Source organism: Microcaecilia unicolor, chromosome 7 (assembly GCF_901765095.1).
Source record: "Microcaecilia unicolor chromosome 7, aMicUni1.1, whole genome shotgun sequence".
NCBI lineage: Eukaryota > Metazoa > Chordata > Amphibia > Gymnophiona > Siphonopidae > Microcaecilia > Microcaecilia unicolor.
This window is the reverse complement of record NC_044037.1, coordinates 26,167,733-26,188,758: the sequence shown is the minus strand read 5'-3', so window position 1 is coordinate 26,188,758 and position 21,026 is coordinate 26,167,733. Positions and strand designations below refer to the sequence as shown.

The 21,026-nt window shown below is 40.9% G+C and overlaps 1 protein-coding gene across 2 annotated transcripts in view; it reads right to left on the bottom strand.

Annotated features, from left to right (window-relative positions):
* The window catches only part of THOC2 (THO complex 2), a 272,468-nt gene that overhangs the window by 107,849 nt on the left and 143,593 nt on the right, over positions 1–21,026 (bottom strand). For both annotated transcript variants that reach the window (XM_030209899.1, XM_030209900.1), the window contains exons 22-28: positions 14,463–14,627; positions 12,725–13,003; positions 10,478–10,619; positions 8,054–8,211; positions 5,011–5,139; positions 4,156–4,287; positions 3,402–3,586 (exon numbers count right to left, since the gene is read on the bottom strand). In XM_030209899.1, the coding sequence (XP_030065759.1) occupies positions 3,402–3,586; positions 4,156–4,287; positions 5,011–5,139; positions 8,054–8,211; positions 10,478–10,619; positions 12,725–13,003; positions 14,463–14,627 (1,190 nt within the window). The remainder of the gene's footprint in view (positions 1–3,401; positions 3,587–4,155; positions 4,288–5,010; positions 5,140–8,053; positions 8,212–10,477; positions 10,620–12,724; positions 13,004–14,462; positions 14,628–21,026) is intronic.

The window sequence follows — 21,026 nt, the reverse complement described above, 5'->3', positions numbered from 1 at the left end:
ACTCCTCCGAGTAAACAGTCAAGTTCTCCGGACTGATACCTCCTGAGACATTCCCCTATCACTTCTACCACCCTCAAGAAAGCCAACTGCACCAGAACCATGCAAAAAATGTACCCTATCGACTAATAAAATAGAATCTAAGGTAAACTCAATACCTCCATCAAATATTTTTTAACATGTCTTGAGGGGCAGATATAGGAGCTTTGAGAAAAATTCCAAATACATCAACTTAAATGTTTATTATAGTTTTCCACCTATTCCATCTTACAATATAAAAGTAAAACTTATCTTGAATTAAAGCAGATTGCATCCTACACTATTTTATGTTAGAGCCTTAAGTGACAACAAACCCATCTTTTTTGAGCAATACACAAAATATCCTTAGCAGACTTAAGTTACAACCGTATTCAAGTCTTTGGAGAATCACCCATATGACTTACAAAATCAACGCTGTCGCTAGATCTAGATTTTCTACTTGAACAAAAGTGTAACTCCCAGTTATAGAAATGTTTAATAGTAGTAGTAGTAGTAGTAGTAGTTTTTTCAATCCAGCAATTCTGTGCTTTCTCTCTCTAGACTTGGTAAATCTATGGCTACACCCACAAAAGTACTCATATACCAGATCTCCACTCTCAACCAGGCCCAGTGTTTTACCTGGAGATCTCCTACACAGGCCTCACTGAGCTCACCTCTGTCAAGCTCTATAATCCAACTCCATCTCCAACCCTGCTGAGAATCACGTCATCAATCCGCACCAGCAGTGCTGCTGAATTTAGTGCAGAAGTAGGAGGTGATGATCTGGGGTAATTAGGGAAAGATTATTGTTTTTTTGGTTTTTTTTTTTTTTTTTACTTCAAATCCATTCATTCCTTCACTCGGGCAGGGGGGTAAAGGACTCAACCCCTGCATAGAGCTAGGTACCAGGTGACTAACAAACGAGTATACATAAGTACATAAGTATTGCCAACACTGGGAAAGACCAAAGGTCCATCAAGCCCAGCATCCTGTTTCCAACAGTGGTCAATCCAGGTCACAAATACCTGGCAAGATCCCAAAAAAGAACAAAACATTTTATACTACTTATCCCAGAAATAGTGGATTTTCCCCAAGTCCATTTAATATTGGTGTATAGACTTTTCCTTTAGGAAACCGGCCAAACCTTTTTTAAACTCTGCTAAGCTAACCGCCTATGTTCTGCTGTTATTGTAGTGGGATGGAAGTTTCTGAGGGATAAACATTTACCTTCCCTTTGCATTTAGATGACATGTTCAAGCGGAAAAAGATGGAAGACAAAGAAGGAAGTTACACTCCCCAGAAGACTCTAACCATCATCTTGCTGCACCCCCTCACAGTACTAATACTAAGGGTCAGGCTACCAAATAAGATTGTGGCACTGAGGAGTATGAGTGTCATCTGAATGGACGTTCTTCAATGGAGTGATGGCTCCCAGTATCAACACTAATGAAGACTGATGCCAGGACTTCATAATCTCTATCTTACCTGTGGCACTGGTTTCAAAGAGTCAGAATCCCTTGACTTCTTCAGGCAGGACTTCATCGATGGACAGTCACAAAGACCTCTAGCAATATTTAACATCAAGGGTGACCAATGTCCTATTAATACTGTTGCATCCTCTGCATACATGTGGTTTGATGCCTCCAGTGCTGATACACCTGGATTAGGATTACTGGAACTGAATTGATCTCTTCTACACTCTCACGGGCACAGAATCCTCAAAATCACATAAGCTGATGCATAACACTGAGGAATCATGATCAGGTCTAGGACAAACCAAGCATGAACTGCATATATCAGAAATGGATATTGTTCTGCATAGATTGAAAAAGCAGGGTACTCCTTTCCTTTCCATTGGGACACTGAAGCAGAAATAGCTCATATAAAACCAAATGACTCAGAGACCTGTGTAGGCTGTGGCTGTGCAAATAATTCAAAGAAACTTAGACCCAAGTAAAAGGAATACAGAGGAGGGGTTCTGAGAAGACCCTATGTGGAAAAATGAAATCAGTCATGTGAAGAAAGATTGCAGATTAGAAATGTCAGAATAGCTTCATGGCAAAAATTAATAATAAAATTACATGGCCCAGCACAGCAGTAATGATGCAGAAGCTCCCACACATAGTTAAACATGCTAGAAACTTCTATAAACTTCAAGAGCTAGTTACTCATTTTTATTGCACAATGCGCAGTCAGATGATGTCACCCATCAGAAAGGGCTTTATATTTTACTTGTCCTCAGAGAAAGAATGCTTCAGAGAGAAGATAAATTGCTCCTTATGATCTGATGTTAATACACTTTCTTGCTGTAATGAACGGCATAACAATCTTATTAAGTAAATCATTGTGATCAAACTCAAGCTTTGGGGGCCCTTTTACTAAGCCGTGTAGGTGCCTACGCACGCTAAATTGGAGTTACCGCCTGGTTACCGCATGACCCTTGTGGTAATTTCAATTAAAAATATTTTTTATTTTCTGGTGCACGTAACGGACGTGCACCAAGTGGCATTTGACGCACGTAGGACATTACCGCCCAAATATAACGCTAGGTCAATGGCTGGCGGTAAGGTCTCAGACCCAAAATGGACGCGCGGCAATTTTGATTTTGTCAGACGTCCATTTTTGGCAAAAAAAAAAAAAAAAAGAGGCCTTTTTTTTTTATAGGCGCGCTAAAAAATGGATCGGTGCGTGTCCAAAGCCCTCGCCTACACTACCGCAAGCCATGTTTCAGCGTGCCTTTGTAAAAGGACCTCTTGGTAAGGTAAAATTATCTTCATTTAAATAGAATATATATTCAGGATACCTGGCCCTATCTGTTTTCCTGATGAGCAATAACTAACCTCAGAGCACTTGAAGGCAGCCAGCTACAGTTAGTAACATTCATTTGCTGCTGGGCAACATCCTCTGTCAGGGAGGTAGCATAAGGCTCCAATCAAGCCCTCTAGGACCAACAAGGACTAATATTTCTTTAATGCATAGCTCATGCTTCTATCTGCATAGTGGATTTCAACCTGTATAGCTTGAAACTTTAGAATGAGTCTTGGAATGTTTGCAAGAAGCAGCCACATTAGGAGAATCAAGAAACACAACAGTAAAGATGCTATGCATTTCTTTTCGGGTTTAAAGGGTATTGTCAGTATTGTAACTATGATTTAAACTCTATATATAAGCTTATCAGCTTAAAATAAAAAAGAATACATCTTGAGACATCCGATTTATAATATACTCTCTGTTTGACACAGGTTTGAGGGGGGGGGGAGGGCGGGGGGCTTAGATTTTGCCAGACACTGCTACTATGAAGAAAAGCAGCAACATAAACAACGTAAGGTCTTTGCAAATCCTTTTCCCCTCATTTTTTATTACATTTTAAAACAATGTTCTGTTACCCCATTGCCAGAGCATATAGATCAGGCCTCTTCTCTTTCTCCTCCTGACAAATTTTTTGAACTCTTCTTTCCAATGCCTGGCCCAGGTTCAGAACCTTTGGGTACCATGGAAGAATTTTGGTCAGCACAATCAGGATATTTCTGATATGAGTATATTCTCCTGTCTCAAGGCAGTGTACAGATGCCTAGAAAAACAACACAACAGAGTAAATGACAACAGAAAATGCCAAAAAGTTACCACTCTGGGTGAACGTGCAGACAGATTCCAGCTCTCCCCTCTCTCTCATCCTTTTCCTACTTCTGAACTTCCCTAACTGTTCCATCTTCAACTTTGATTTTTACAAGAGAACAAACCAGGAGCCTCCTAAATCTTACAATAAAATATTGCAATAATCCTCCACAGCTGCCAAAGTTAAAGACTGTTGTAAAAAATAAAATAAAATCTGGCCTCCCCATATTCATTGAAGTTTGGGTTTTAACCATGGTCCCACCTCCATGCAGATGAACCCAGCCTTCTTGGAAGCCCAATGCTGTTGCACCACTGCTGTATGGTTGTGATTGCTGCTCAACGTAGATTATCCCCAATGCCTTTTTAGGCAGCCACTACTGTTTTAGGCTATAACCACCACTCCAAATGCAAATTTAAATCAGAATAGAGATTAACGTTACATACATGTTTCAGGGAGAGGACCTTATACAAACTTACCATCATGAAACAAAGTCAAAAATTATTTTATGTTTCAGTCCAGTTTACCTTTGTTAACTTATAATGCCACTTGTGAACCACATGTCGGAAGTTTTCATAATCTAATTGATCAGCTTTGTTCCCACCATCAAATCCAGTTGCCCTTAATATGGTAAGGAACCCTGGGTAATTTCCACATTCCTAGAGAAATAAAATACAGTTGAAAGCTAGTAAGAACACATATTTGTATAATTTTGATAAGTGTGAGGTGAAAAGCATTTGTCAACATTAATCATGCTTCATATAAAAATGTGCATAAGGAATTCTGGATTTACAGCATTGACCTTACGATCAAAAAAGAGTAAAACTGCTGCAATTTAATGCATGCTTTTGTGGAAAAAGGTCTGACAGCAAAACAAAAAAAAAATCTGCTCAAATCATAGCACTGTGTATTAAAAACCACTCAGATTATTCACTTGTTTTCTTCACTGGTGGTATTTATTCTCTAGGATGAAATTAAAACAGGCTACAGAGTTGGATCTTTCCACAAGGAACTTAAGTTTCTGCATGTCATAAAAGTTCCTTGTGTTTGTAGTTTTTTTCACTGACGTTGTGAAATGTCAGATGAAGTAAACATCAGGATAGTTAAAATCGGTCTCCAAGACGTACATGATGAAAGGATAAACAGAAAAACAACTGTGAAGAACTGCTATGGTCTTAAACAAGAGAAAATCATTTTGTTTAAGAAAAGCCATTGCTAATCTTGAACAAAAGCAGATAGCTTCACACTCTTGAGCTTTACAAATGTAAGATATGCCTAAGTGTCAGCAAATTACTTATGGGCCTATAAAACAGAGGTACATTTTCATGCTTATGAGGTAAGTTTAAAATGAAACATTTCAAAGACCAGACAGCTTACAATACCTTTTCATACACATTTTTATCACTGTGCCACTTTGTCACTGTCTCCAGCATACAGCACAGAAACCTGCCATATCGACTAGCTTCATTTTCAGTACAGCTTGCCACCGTGTAAATAATATCAGAAAAAACCTAAAAGAAAAAGCAAAATATTAAATCTAATAAAAAGACATCTCCATATCAATATATAAATATTTCATTAAAATAAAAAATATTTATTGATGCTCAGATTGCACACTGGAATCTCCTAAGCTATTAATAGCCAACTTGCTGAATACCTCATAATATGTAAAAGTAGAATGGACAATGTCCAGCGCCTGTTCGATCAACCCTTGAAAATCGCTACAATTACTCTTTCCAATACTGAATTATGTGAACCAAAAATGCAATATATACAAAAGGGTCTTAGGTTTGCTCCTACCACTCCGTATGATTCGTTTCAGACAAGGGTACATTTGTTTCATTCTGAAAGGAAACTTACAATAACTTATTATTTTTCAGAACAAAACAGTTCACTGGTTAAAACGAAATCACATTAGATTCTCCTGAGCAACTGACCCTCTTATCTCTCTTCCTTCTATCAATGTTTTATGTGTGACATCAACAAACCAGAAAGCAAGAAAGGATGAACCTTTTACAATCTATCCAGCAAAGAAAGTGCTGCAATGAAAAGTTTGAGAAATAACAGGGCTATAGTAATAAAACCAGCAGATAAAGGAGGAGGTATACTGGGTCTTAACATCGATGATTACACCAAAGTAGTAGAACAGCAACTCTCTGATGTTAACTTCTATCTTTTATTGGATAAGGACTCCACAGAAGAAATTAAGCAGGAGACTGATTTTTGGGTCCACTTCAGCTATGATGCTGGCTATTTGACAATAAAAGAGAAAGAAGTTCTTACAGTAGACCATCCGGTAATGTCCACAATTTACATGTTTCCCCCCCAGATATAGCACAATTAGAAAAGGTTCAAAAAAGAGTGACCAAAATGATAAAGAGGACGGAACTCATATCATATAAGGAAAGGCTAAAGAGGTTAGGACTCTTCCGCTTGGAAAAGAGAAGGTTGAGGGGAAATATGATAGAGGTCTACAAAATCCTGAGTGGTATAGAACGAGTAGAAGTGAATCGATTTTTTTTCCTCTTTCAAAAAGTACAAATTAGGGGACACTCACTGAAGGTACATGGAAATACTTTTATAACAAATAGAAGAAAATATTTTTTTACTCAACAAATAGCTAAGCTCTGAAACTCTTTGCCGGAGGATGTGGTAACAACGGTTAGCATATCTAAAAAAAAAGGTTTGGGCAAGTTCCTGGAGGAAAACTCCATAGCATGCTATAGAGACATGCATGGGGAAGCCACTACTTGTCCTAAGACTGGTAGCATGGAATGTTGCTACAATTTGGGTTTCTGCCAGGTACTGCATTGGCCACTGTTAGAAACAGGATACTGGGCCTGATGGATCATTGGTCTGACCCAGTATAGCTATTCTTTTGTTCTTATGAAAGGAAGCTTCAGGATGAGGGGGCACTGGACGAAGGTGAGAGGGAACAGACTCTGAAATAACTTGAGGATATACTCTTCACAAAGAGAGTGGTGAATTTGCAGAATGACCTCTCAGTATAGGTAGTGGAGACAAATATTGTATATGAATTCAAGAAATCTTAGGATAAGTACATAGGATCTCTTAAAGGAGAGGAAAGGATAGTAGATGACATGGTTGGGCAGACTGGATAAGCAATATGGTCTTTATCTGCCTTCATTTTTCTATGTTTCTGTGTAAGTGCTAGCTGTTCTACTTTCTCTCTCAATGAAATGTGCCATGGCCTAGTGACAGGAGCAATGTTTTTCAAGAGGCTCAATACTCAATTTCCCCACCCCATCCCATAAACTAAGCACAATCCTCTTCTCTCTAGCTGGCAGGAGAAAAGCAGTGCTTCATCCCACACCTGCCTCTTGCAATAATGAAATACCTGCCAATACCAGGCACACAAACATCAGTGAAGCTAAACAGAGCTGGCAGATGTAGTTAAGAAGAGCACCAGAAACGAGTGTATATGTGGATATGCAAAAGAAAGGAATGTATGCAAAGAGAAAGGGAGAAACAGAGGCACTCATACGGCACAGAAGAAAGGATCATATGTTATTTGGTTCTGTGTGGTTCAAGATTTGAGCAACCTGAAAAATATGCTATACAATAAACAAGGCTGGGAAGCACTAGACTGAGATCTAGGAGACAAGGCTCAAATTCTGCTTCTGCTAAGAATATGTCTTATCGCCTTGGAGAAATTGTACTTTCCCACTGTTGCAGGCACCCAGACTATAAGTTCTTTCGGGTAAGTACTTCAACCTGCATGTATTTTAGAATGTTCTTTAAATGCCACAATAAATAATAGAATTCTGCAAATGGTTTTCTCACATAAATAGTAGATAAGGTAGAAGGTAGTACTGTAGTATGTAAGGAAAAGCAAAAACTACCATATGTGCTCTAACCACCTAGAAGAATGATCTTTTTAAATACAGTTTTAATAATACTTTGTATTTCTATACAGTAGTGTTGTAGAGACAACTTGCATGGCTACGAGGTTCATGCCCTGAAAGGTTTACAATTTAACATAGACCTGATAAGTGATTTGCCTTAGGGAAAGTCACATAGAGTTTGGGAGAATGATCTAGAATTCCTCAGCAGTTAAGAAACTAGACAACAAGGCTGTGGAAAAGGCCAAGGCCAAGGCCAAAAAAAAAAAAAACCAACCTGTTCATTTTTGGAATTTTCAGCAATGTTCTCAGATTTTGGTTTTTTGTTTTGTTTTTCCAGTACGTTCAGCACATTTAGGTTAATAATTTTGTTTTAAATGCCCATCAGAATTTTGAATATATGCAAATTGATTGCACATGCATTAGTTTGGAGGTTACAATGCATTAAATCAATTTTGTGAACACTAATGAACCTATTTCACCAGACTAGGGAATATAAAAATATCTCAAGTCTTTTGCAGCACAAAACTTAGACTAACACTTCAGGTGAGAAACTACTCACCCTGTCATAGCAGAGAAGTGTGGAAAAATTAGGAGTTTTCTGTTGATGGACTAACTCTACAAACCGAGCACAGTAAATGGCATCAATGGTTGAAAAAATGCAACGAGGAAATATACACAGCTGTAGAAATTTCGTGATGGTCTCATTTTTGGTAGATTCTTAAAAGAAAGGAGAAAATTTGTTAGAGAAATGAAATTATAAACTTTATTCACATCAAATAATGCCGTAAGTAAAAAAAAACAAATCAAACACTATGCTTTGTATACGGAATGTTGAAGTAAAAAAATAAATTTATTCTCTAAATGTGGATTTCACATTACTGTCAAGTCTTTTCAAAAGGCAATATAGGACCCTTCAAACTCCAGGGGGGAAGGTGGGTCTCTATCTTGCAGCACACCACCCCCCATTTAGAGTTTGGAGGTCCTGTATTGCCTATGGTGAAGTGAAAGGTTCACACCTTAAGGTAATGTTTTGCCCTTGAAACAGTCCTTTCGGCAAAACACTGCTATGTCATGCCTGATTTTATATTTGATTCTCCAATAAAATAACTATTATCTTCATTAACTGTGTCTGCTTCTATGACTACCATCCTTTTGAGACTAGTAGACCACATGCCTTCTTGCTTCCTGGGACAAGTCTTTTCAAGAAAGCCCACAGGCTTTATGATTCAGTGCAGGCTTCTCAAACTATTGGCTGCAATCCCAAAAGGATCATGACTTGGGCAGGCTGAAGGGGGGGAAAAAAACCCTCATTGGCCCATGAGTCTGCGCTATAATTAGGCCTCCATGGACTCCAGAGAAGACAGAGAATGATGGCAGCCTTTGCTGCGACACTATAGAAAGGTTGGACACAAAAGAATGGATTGAAAATTAAGTCTCCAGGGGCCACATGCTTTTGGTGGCCACAATAAAGGGCCTACAGTCATAGAAAGTTTTATAGACACTGTTTTAGTGAATATTTTACTTTTATTTTAGCTCTCATATCAATTTATATGGTGGTTTATAGGTCTAAAAATAAAATGACAAATATAAAAACAGAAAAATAAACTAAAACATTAATCCTAAATGTTTCCAGCAGCACTTCAAAACTTTTCATTTCTCCTGTCAAATTTATTACAGTTTTGACTATTAAGTGTATACAAAATCCTATTTTACAAAGCCTTGTTAAATTAAGTCGATATGAAAGACTTTTTCAGGGTCACATTTTCATGATACTGAAGACTCTGTGAATACTCAAGCACCAAATTTATTGCAACTGCTAGTTCATCTGCAGAGTTAAAAAGAAGGGTGTCAGGGCTCCGCTGATTATGAGCAGTGATGTATGTTTGACATTCAAGCTCCATGAAGTGTTTCTTATTAACCGTGAGGCCTTTCCAACAACCTGGAAAGTTAGAGCAATATTTTAACACAGCCAACCAAAAGTCAGTCATGTTGAAATGTGTATTTGGGCATTCACAATGCTTAAGGGTAGGGTTGTACATATTCAACGCGTTAATAACGTGATTAACGCATTAAATGTTTAACTCACATTAACATTTTTAATGTGTTAACGCCATTCATTGTCTTTCCCTCACCAGCCAGAACCTCTTCTTACCTATCCCAGCACAGCACTCCAGCAGCCCCCTCTCCTCTGCAAGCTCCTTCTCCTTGCTCCTCATTGCTACAGTGAAAACTGTGCTGCTTCTCACCCAGCCCGAAGTGTCTCGCTGTAACAGAACTTCCTGTTTCAGAAAGACACTTGGCTTTGGGTTGGGTGAGATGTAGCACTGTTTTCACTGCAGCGGTGAGGAACAGGGAGAAAGAGCATGCAGAGAGGGGGGCCGCTGGAGTGCTGTGTCGGGAGAAGAAGAGGTGGTGGCTGGACGGTACTTGCAGAAACAAACGAAGTCAGGGAGAGAAAGACGCAAACCACTACGGGGGAGTAGGGCGTGGTAGAAAAAGGAAGCAGAAAAAGAAGACTCGGAGAAAGATGCCGTATCACAGAAGCAGTGGAGGCTGTAGGAGAAAGAGGAATAAAAAAAAAAGCAGAGAAAGATGCGGATCACAGGGGGGGAGGAACATGAGAAAGAGGAAACAAAGAGATGCAGGAAGGAGGGGGGTTAGAAGGGACAAATGCTGGAAATAGGGGATGGAAGGATCAAAGAAGGGAGATGATGGAAGGGGAGGAAAGAAGGGAAAGAATGGTGATCATGAATGGAGGGAAGAGAGGAGATGGTGCCCATGGAGGACAAGGGAAGGGAGGAGATGGTGCCCATGGAGGACAAGGGAAGGGAGGAGATGGTGCCCATGGAGGGGAAGAGAGAAGGTGCCCATTTGGATCAAGCAATTAATCGATGCACTTGTAGAATACTAACAATTAAGCAGCTGCAGAAAACAAGAACTAGAAACCAATTCAAAACTGCTCCTGCCCTAATTATGTACTCACTTGCCAGAAGCCAGCTATCTTTTTCTAGCTTCATTCTCTGCAGAACTCTCCCCACATGCTCCATCTGCTTCTTCTCCTCTTCCTGAAGTTTGTCCTGAAGGGCAGTGCAACGCTCCCTTTCCTTCTTCTTTTTGTTCAGTGGCTAGGTATTGATACACACAATCCATATATAAGTATTTCATACACATAGTACGTGATCCATTTCATCATCATCTTGTGATGTTCAGGCTAGCACACCTGATATAACCCTAAGTAGTTAAAATGTTTAGTCTACAGTAAGCAATGCAATATTTAAACAAGCATGTTGGTCTTTTCTTTCGCTAGCATTTCAGAATTTGACAACATAGCTTATCTGGCACCCAAAATTACAGAATAAAGGGATAAGGAATATAAAAGGAAAAAATAAATCAGCTTCTGCTGTTTACAGTCAGAAATAAAAGGTGTTTCTTGATCAAGGTCAGCAACATGTTAAGCCTTGTTTTCCGTTTGTAAATAGATGAATTTTACACAGTTAAAAAGATAACTTGCCCCCAGTCATTGTTTACCAACCATTTAGATCAAGTAATTTTCCAGTGGAAGCATTTTATTATTTTACTAGTAAAAAAGGCCCGTTTCTGGAACGAATGAAACGGGCGCTAGCAAGGTTTTCCTGGGAGTGTGTATGTTTGAGAGAGAGAGAGCCACAGTGAATGTGCAGGTGTGTGACAGTGTGTGTGTGAGAATAAGAGTGTGTGACAGGGCCCCCTCCCCTGTTCCTAATGCCCCTCACCCCGTTCCCTTCCCTCCTTTCCACACTTTGGGTTCCTTAAGGCTTTCAAAAGTCTATGTACCCCCGTGGCCATAACGCCCAGTATCCGGATACCCCACCGCTTTCCTCCTCACCCCTCCCCCAAGATGTAATACTTTCACGTCCTTCATTTTTTTTAAAAAGTGTCCTATCTACCCTGTGTACAATGCCCGGCATTCAGATTGTGTTCCTCTCGTAAGTTTTCATTTCTTTCATTCATTCAGAACTTGCCGCCGCCCCCCCCCCCGAACACTTTTGGTTCCTTCAGTCTTTTAAAACTCTCCTATCTACCCTGTGTCCTAATGGCCAGCATTCAGATTGTTTTCCTTTCCCAAATGTTCATGTCTTTCAGTGGTTCAGAACTCCCCCCCTCCCCCCATTTAACACTTTCGGTTCCTTCAGTCTTTTAAAACTCTCCTATCAACCCTGTGTCCTAATGGCCAGCACTCAGATTGTTTTGCTTTGCCAAATTGTCTGTCACTGATGTCACTGAGGTCAGTGCGTGCCTGCCTAGCAGACCACTTCCGGCTAGGGTTACCATTTTGTGTCCTCTGAAAAAGAGGACACATGTCACGCCCCCTACCCCGCCCCGCCCCGCCTCATACCCCGCCCCCGCCACGCCCCCTTCGGGTCCTCGTTCCGCCCCTCTATTCCCCGCCCCCCGTCACATGGTTCCCCCCCCCCTCACATATTCCCCCCCTCACTTACTATCTAGCCCTGGTGGTCTAGTAGGGTCTTCTCTTCGGGGCAGGAAAGAGCCCCCTCTTTCCTGCCCGGAGCGCTGCCTGTCCTTGCCTGCTGCATCCTCCTCGGTCTGGCTGGAGATTCAAAATGGCCACCGAGAGTTGAAGTGGCCTCGCGAGAGTTCAACTCTCGGCGGCCATTTTGAATCCCCAGCCAGACCGAGGAGGATGATAGACAGGGGAGGCAGCGCTCCAGGCAGGAAAGAGGGGGCTCTTTCCTGCCTCGAAGACGTCACTAGACCACCAGGGAACATGGTAAGGAAGGGGAGGGGACGGGAGTAGGGTTACCACGGCGCCGATCGCCCGCCCACACGCACGCACCTGCCCGCACCCGCGCCCACGTTTGTCCAGAAATCCGGACAAACGTGGGTGCAGGCAAAATCCGCCGGACGCCCCGGACATGCCCTCAAAAAGAGGACATGTCCGGGGAAATCCGGACGAATGGTAACCCTACTTCCGGCAGGCACGGTCCCAGGCACATCCTGTTGGAGGTGAGAATTATTATATAGGATAGATACCCATCTTTCAGAGAAATTTGAAAATAATTTTTCCACACTTATAACTAGGCCTGGAAAATGCTCAAGCACCAGACCGCTTAAACTTTGACATTATCAAACAGAGTTTAATTTTATAGAGAACTATTAAAATGTCTGTATTTAATGCCAAGACAGAAAATAAAGCAAAAAGCACAATGTCAGTTTAGTGACAGATACGTACCATCTCTATATTGTCATCAATGGCTTTCATTTGGATTTTGAGCTTACTGACTTCTCTGTTATAGCTGTTTTGTGGAACAGCAAGGTCGTACATGGTCAGGGACCAGAAGGTAGCATAGAACTGTGGACTGATGTCATCCCAAACCTTAGGAGGATGCAGTGAGATCACAGCGTCATGGACAGGGGCCATTACCAACTCACATGATGTGATATACTTGTGGACCTTATGCTGTTGTTGCTTATTTCCCTTTTCAGCCTTTTTGAGTTCATCATATTTAGACTGCATATAATAGAAAAGTAATTTATATACCTTGCTACATATAAAACTGATTCACGTCAATTCCAACTCTCATCCATTATGCCTCCTGGTTATACATATTAATTTCAGCCCTTTTACTAAGATTTTAGTATAATAAGAAGCTCTTTGGGTTATAGCAGCCATATACTTAACTCTCCACACAACAGAATTTACTTTTACAGAGAAAACTTTCGGGGGGCAATTCTATAATATAGGTGGTAACAGTTATATATCTATTATACATGTAAATGTTTAGAATAATGGCATTTACTGGAGTGCTGTGTCGGGAGAAGAAGAGGTGGTGGCTGGACGGTACTTGCAGAAACAAATGAAGTCAGGGAGAGAGAGATGCAAACCACTACGGGGGAGAAGGGCGTGGTAGAAAAAGGAAGCAGAAAAAGAAGACTCGGAGAAAGATGCCGTATCACAGAAGCAGTGGGGGCTATAGGAGAAAGAGGAATCAGAAAAAAGCAGAGAAAGATGCGGATCACAGGGGGGGAGGAACAGGAGAAAGAGGAAACAAAGAGATGCAGGAAGGGGGGGGGGTGTATGTGTGCACTAGGCATGTCGATGTCAAAATCTCGCCTAACTGCCAGTAAATAAATACACACAACTTACATAGCACATATCTATAGAGTGGGCATTCACATGGGTGGAGCCTGGACAGGATGCTCACTTATATGTGTAATGTACAGGATAATGTAAGTAACATACATATTCCACCTGTCTGGCTAGCACTCTATAAAGGAAAATAGGTGTTTGTGTTCCTTAATAGAATAGGTTCCCACCAGGTGTGCTGTATGAACTATAAAATCATATGAGAGACAATTTAATGAACATAATAGGCCTCCAAGAACTATAAATCCTTATCCTGCTTACTTTTTAACTTTTAACCATTTATAACCAATCTAGTGAAAACATTTTAGTTTGTGCTTAGTATAATATTCAGGGGGAACTTACGCACACAGGAGTAGTTCCTACCCAGCAAGTCCCACTGGCCAGGTCAAACCAGGATTTTTAGAAGCACTTATTTGGATAGTGCTGCTGAAAATCCAGACAATACTGGGGATGTCCAGGGTTGGAGCCTGAGCACAGCCAGGAGCTACTCCATTGGTGGCTAACAGTATAACTATTCAGATAAAGTTAGGATAGCAAAAAGGCTGTCCTAATTATCTGGGAAGTTATCTGGGGACCAATCTGAATATCATGGGTACCCGGATAAATATTGGCGACCAATAAATCCCCAAATATCCCGTTACAGCCTGGCACCGAGCATAACAGAATCCTAACCGTAGCGGGCTATTACCCCCCACACACACTTTTTACTAGAAATAAACTGTGAAAGGCAAGAGTCATACACCTTTTAATTCATATTTTTAAAATCCAAGTGCATGAAAAGGAACTGCAAATGCAAGTTGTCGGTTAAAATGTTGCTACTTACTGAAATGTGGTGTGCATACATAGGTCTTGATAGGAAAAACGCTGCATCATGGGGTGTGTGAAACTCATTACAAAGAACATCTATTGAAGGTACACGCTTAATATAATCCTCTGTACTTAGATTGGATGCCAAAAACCCACCAAACTGCACCAGGGTGTCATGACACTGAAGGAGGAACAAAACACAATGACATTAACATTCATACTATTATTTGATACAAGCACACATTGTAAATTAAAAATAAACAATTTATTCAGTTTGCTATTGTTAATAATAATGAACATGCTGCATAAATATAATGAGAAACTGTTGAACAGTATAAAGTTCCTATGGTCAGTGAAGTGCAAGTATTAAGGCAAAGGACCTATGAGTCACAAACCTGTAAAAACAATGAGGGAGTCATAGAATCAACCTTGAGCTGAGCAGCCTGGTGTGAAGCGGAGACAGGAGGCTGTGTAAAAGGGGGGGTAGCAGAAAGAATGTTGATTGCAGACATTTGTAGATAAGGAATGAATGTGAGAACAAGCTTCAAAGAAAAAGGGTTGCTGACGTGCACACATTGGGTGCAGTATGAATGTAAGTGTATTTAAACTGAGGAGAAGATAAGTATCTTAAGCAAAGCAAAGCAAGAGCAAAGCTGAGCAAGCATATATCTCTGTATTACTGCTAAGCAAATATATCTCTGTATTATTGCTAAAAATATATTATGTAAGCAGACTTTGCTTCCAGTGTGGTGTTCTCACACTGCCTCTGTCCGACGGAGGACAGTTGAAAAAAATAAAATTTTTTTGATTATTCTTTTTATAACAGGTGTCAGTTTCTTTGTTTACACAAATATAAGGTGTAAATAAACACTATTCAGCCACCATGGTCAGCATTTTCTTAAACAGTGATTGCAGCAGTCAAAAAATACCCAGATTTGCAGCACCACTGTTTGGATAGTGGCTGGTGTTGAACATCCAGATAAAATTGTCAGCAGCAGAACTTATCCAGATAGTGGCAATATTCGGTCCCCTATCCAGATTAACTTAGAAAAGCATTTATCTGTTCTAAATTATTGGCACAGCAGACCGAACATTGCCACTATCCATGGATAATGGCAAAGAGTGGCCACATACTATTTACAGTAGGTTCTAAGGGAAGGGAAGCTACTAGGGGGGGGGTGTAAATTTTTATATTAATTTTTTCATTTTCTTAATTCTACTGGAAGCAGTCCTCAGTGACTCAACTCCCACCCTCTTCTCACTGCCTCAAGAGAATAGCATGAGTCTTGGACACTGTGGAGATAATTCTATAAAGTAAGCACTAACATGTAACTGTTACATGTGTAAATGTTTAGATTACTTGTATAAAAAAAAATATATATAGATATATATACACATATGCACAAACATGTCAGATATGTGTCTAAGTGTTACTCTATAAATACATGCCTATCTCCAAAAGCACATAGTTTGCAAATGGGCATACACATGGTTAAAGGGCAAAGTTATGTGTGCAACATAGGTGCACACGCACTTATGCTGGCTCTATGGCTACTGTTAGTGCTCATAACTAAGTGGACATGCGTATGTACAACCAGTTACACTAGTATTTTATAAGGGAAAGAAAGAACCTACTTTCCTTTATAGAATATGTGCCTACAGATGCACAGTTATAGAATTACCCCTGAGTGGCTCAAACTCACAAAGAGTGACTCCAAGCCTTACAATAAAGAGCAGTTCAACAGATCTTTCCGACACTGGAAGTCCCTTTAAGGACTGCATAATGCAACAAAAAAAATATTATTCTAAACATTTTTGGTTCTGGAAAAATAATTTCTGACACACTTTGACAATGAAAGAATATAATAGCCTTTTTAAAGTAGCTCTGATTAAGGCAACATTAAGATGGGAAGCATAAGCTATTCTAAATAAAATACGGACTATTTTCCACTCATGAAATCTCTTACCATAAATACCTTTTATTCAATTATTTCTTCTAGCTGGGCATACATGTATCAAAACTAAAATAAAATAATTCTGATGCATTCCACGGTAGCCAGTAAATGCATCAAAAGTACTAATGAGAATGGAGTGGATGGAGTGGATATAGCACCGTTCACGGAAGAGTGTGTGTATGAACAACTTGAAAAGCTAAAGGTGGACAAAGCTGTGGGACCAGACGGGATCCACCTCAGGATATTGAGGGAGCTCTGGGAGGTTCTGGCGGGTCCTCTTAAAGATTTGTTTAATAAATCCTTGGAGACGGGAGCGGTTCCATGGGATTGGAGAACAGCAGATGTGGTCCCTCTTCACAAAAGTGGTGATAGGGAAGAAGCTGGAAACTACAGGCCGGTAAGCATCACTTCAGTTATTGGAAAAGTAACGGAAGCGATGCTGAAAGGATAGTGAATTTCCTGGAAGCCAATAAGTTGCAAGATCAGAGACAACATGGTTTTACCAAGGGTAAATCGTGCCAAACGAATCTCATTGAATTCTTTGACTGGGTGACCAGAGAACTGAATCATGGACGTGCTATAGACATAATCTACTTAGATTTCAGCAATGCTTTTGACAGAGTTCCCCACAGGAGGCTCTTGAATAAACTTGACAGACTGAAGATAGGACCTGACGTGGTGAACTGGATTAGGAACTGGTTGAATGACAGACGCCAGAGGGTGGTGGTTAATGGAATTCGCTCGGATGAGAGAAAGGTGAGTAGTGGAGTGCCTCAGGGATTGGTGCTGGGGCCAATTCTGTTCAATATATTTGTGAGTGACATTGCCGAAGGGTTAGAAGGTAAAGTTTGCCTTTTTGCTGATGATACTAAGATTTGTAACAGAGTGGACACCCGGGAGGGAGTGGAAAAAGTATCTGCAGAAGCTAGAAGAATGGTCTAAGGTTTGGCAATTAAAATTCAATGCGAAGAAATGCAAAGTGATGCACTTAGGGAGTAGAAATCCACAGGAGACGTATGTGTTAGGAGGTGAGAGTCTGATATGTACGGACAGGGAGAGGGATCTTGGGGTGATAGTATCTGAGGATCTGAAGGCGACGAAACAGTGTGACAAGGCGGTGGCCGTAGCTAGAAGGTTGCTAGGCTGTATAGAGAGAGGTGTGACCAGCAGAAGAGGTTTTAATGCCCCTATATAAGTCGTTGGTGAGGCCCCACATGGAGTATTGTGTTCAGTTTTGGAGGCCGTATCTTGCTAAGAATGTAAAAAGAATTAAAGCGGTGCAAAGAAAAGCTACAAGAATGGTATGGGATTTGCGTTACAAGACATATGAGGAGAGACTTGCTGACCTGAACATGTATACTCTGGAGGAAAGGAGAAACAGGGGTGATATGATACAGACTTTCAAATATTTGAAAGGTATTAATCCGCAAACGAACCTTTTCCGTAGATGGGAAGGCGATAGAACTAGAGGACATGAAATGAGATTGAAGGGGGACAGACTCAAGAAAAATGTCAGGAAGTATTTTTTCACGGAGAGGGTGGTGGATACTTGGAATGCGCTCCCGCGGGAAGTGGTGGAGATGAAAATGGTAACGGAATTCAAAAATGCATGGGATAAACATAAAGGAATCCTGTTCGGAAGGAATGGATCCTCAGAAGCTTAGCTGAGATTGGGTGGCAGAGCCGGTGGTGGGAGGCAGGGCTAGTGCTGGGCAGACTTCTATGGTCTGTGACCTGAAAATGGCAGATACAAATCAAGGTCAGGTATATACAAAAAGTAGCACATATGAGTTTATCTTGTTGGGCAGACTGGATGGACCGTGCAGGTCTTTCTCTGCCGTCCTCTACTATGTTACTATGTAAGCATCATGAAAATAAGCATAGCATTCTTAACTGAAGAATCTTGACACCATTCAAAAATATCATAGCCAAAGTTTCTGCTCTCCCATAATTACATAACTGCAAGAAAGGCCACAAAACTTGATCCTTCCCTCAGGATTGTTATTGGAGAACAGGATCCAAGCTGGATCTGAAGGTTGTAGCACATTTAAGTCCCTACCCTTGGTCATTTATCCCTCTCCCCCCAACCCGACCCACTGATCTGACTGACAGGAGGAGGAAATCAGCAGCACAATGAAATGTGTTCTTCACTGTTAACTGGAGCCAAGCCTACTGCTTTCACTACTACTACTACTTGACATTTCTAAAGCGCTGCTAGGGTTACGCAGCGCTGTACAATTTAACATAGAAAGACAATCCCTGCTCAAAGAGCTTACAATCTAAAGGACAAATGAACAGTCAGTCCGATAGGGGCCGTCAAATTGGGCAGTCTGGATTTCCTGAAAGGTAAGAGTTAGGTGCCAAAAGCAGCACTGAAGAGGTGGGCTTTCAGCAAAGACTTGAATATGGGAACAGGATCCAAGCTGGATCTGAAGGTTGTAGCACATTTAAGTCCCTGCCCTTGGTCATTTATCCCTCTCCCCCCAACCCGACCCACTGATCTGACTGACAGGAGGAGGAAATCAGCAGCAGAATGAAATGTGTTCTTCACTGTTAACTGGAGCCAAGCCTACTGCTTTCAGTGAACAGCAGGACCATGCGCCGTGCAGAGCAGTAGTTTAATCCTAAGAGGCAGAAGAGAAGGACGTGATCCAAGATGGCCATTCTACTCCTCTTCCAGCCACCCAATCAGTATAGTCGGAGGCATGGAAAATGGACAAGGATCCTGCATTAGCTTAAATTAATATGAAAGTACAAAAGGTAGTTCCTGTAATCTGCACACCTACCTAATCTATTGATCATCAAAATTAAAAATAAATGAACAAAGGGACTCACAAAATCTAACTCAATAGGTATGAAAATTATGAAATATCCATCCTATACAGCATTTGTGCAAAACCTATTAAGCACAGCAGCAGTGCTCCAACATAGTACTGTATGTGTGCACAGTTGATATTCAATCATTTTGAGGCAAGGTAGTAATTTCCTTACAGAGATAATAAATTACTTAGAATGCAATACTTTGCATTCAATTAACAAAATAAGACTGGTAGGCTTGTAAAAAAAAAATCATACCAAATACAATTTGTTTGCATGCTGTGAGAGACAAATACATTATCACATCCCAAAGATCATCCAAGAACAGAAAGTACTGTAAAACATATAATCACCAAACTTTCAAGCTGTAGAATCAGTCATCGCTTTTGAAGGATTTTGTTTTCAACCAATAGGTCACCCAAATTAATTTGTTACATTTGTACCCCTCATTTTCCCACCTATTTGTAAAGTAGACATCATGACCCTCATGACCCTCTGAAACAAGTCAATGCGGAATACACCATTATCATAGAACTATAGCAGGACAGTTTAATAATTTTATTTTTGGCTGCTCTCCCAATATGGCTTATTTCAAATCCATTTTTCTTTCTTGCATCCAGTACAAATTTGTGAAAAGACACAATCTTGGATTCATATTCTATAGGCATTTTTTGTGCAGTCCTACTTTTGGTGCACATAGCAAGGCCACATCTCTTCATAAATATGTGGCACCATGATGGTGATCCAGTGAAGTCCTCAATGCCTCTCTCTATAGCAAGACGTTTGGCTTCATATATGATCATTTTTGTAGATACTGAAAAGCCATTGTTCCTGTGACGTGTGATCCACTCTTTCATATCCACTTCTAACTGCATGGCCATTTTGCAGCATGTCCACGAAAACATTGTTTCGTTTTGTCCGTTTTTTGCAGCTGATCCTCCTGTTTCCTCCATTCCCATATCATTTTTTAGGTTGGAGGTGGCCCAAAGTGTCTCTCCGCTGCTCTGTTACCATGTTCTTTGGCGTACTTCACTACCTCCAGTTTAAAAGGGATTTTATATGAAATCCTTTTCTGTTTTTACATCTTTCCACAATTAAGGTACATTCAGCAGCAGACTACGGTACGCTATTGTATCTTTCTGCAACAAAATACAGTAATGACAGAACTATCAGCACTGTGTCCTTCATAGTTATGAGGGCACTGTAGCTAAGAACATCAGTGGGTGACGCACTGTTATGGGGAGATCTGCTGCTGATGCACTGTTATGGGGGAGATCTGTGCTGATGCACTGTTTTGGCGATCTGCTGGAGGACCACAGGTTATGCAACACTCTTGTATGGGGACAGCAGTTTTGCACAACCTGTGTGGCTCTGCAGTGGAATTTGCCTATGTTAATGGAGGACATACCAGTCACGTGATGGACACACGAGCAGGCGCCACAGGCTTTCTCCTAATGTGCCTCCTCCCTAGCACTATAGTATGTCACAGCGGGGACTCCACTCCTGCCTCCCTTGTTTCGCACCGCCGGGACACCCCCTCCTCCCAGCCCAGGGCCTAAAGCATCGCCCCACTCCTGCCACCAGCGGCTTATTGCAGCAGCGACCCTGCTCCTGCCTCCTGTGACCCCGCTCCAGCGCCCCCACCCCACAGCAAACAGGTATGCTACATTTGGACTATAAGACGCACCCACATTTTCCTCCCAAATTTGGCGAGAAAAAAGTGTGTCTTATAGTCCGAAAAATATGGGTAAGTCAATATATTGGTTTTTAAACTTGGTTGGATGAGTTTTCACTCTTTGAATGCTTCA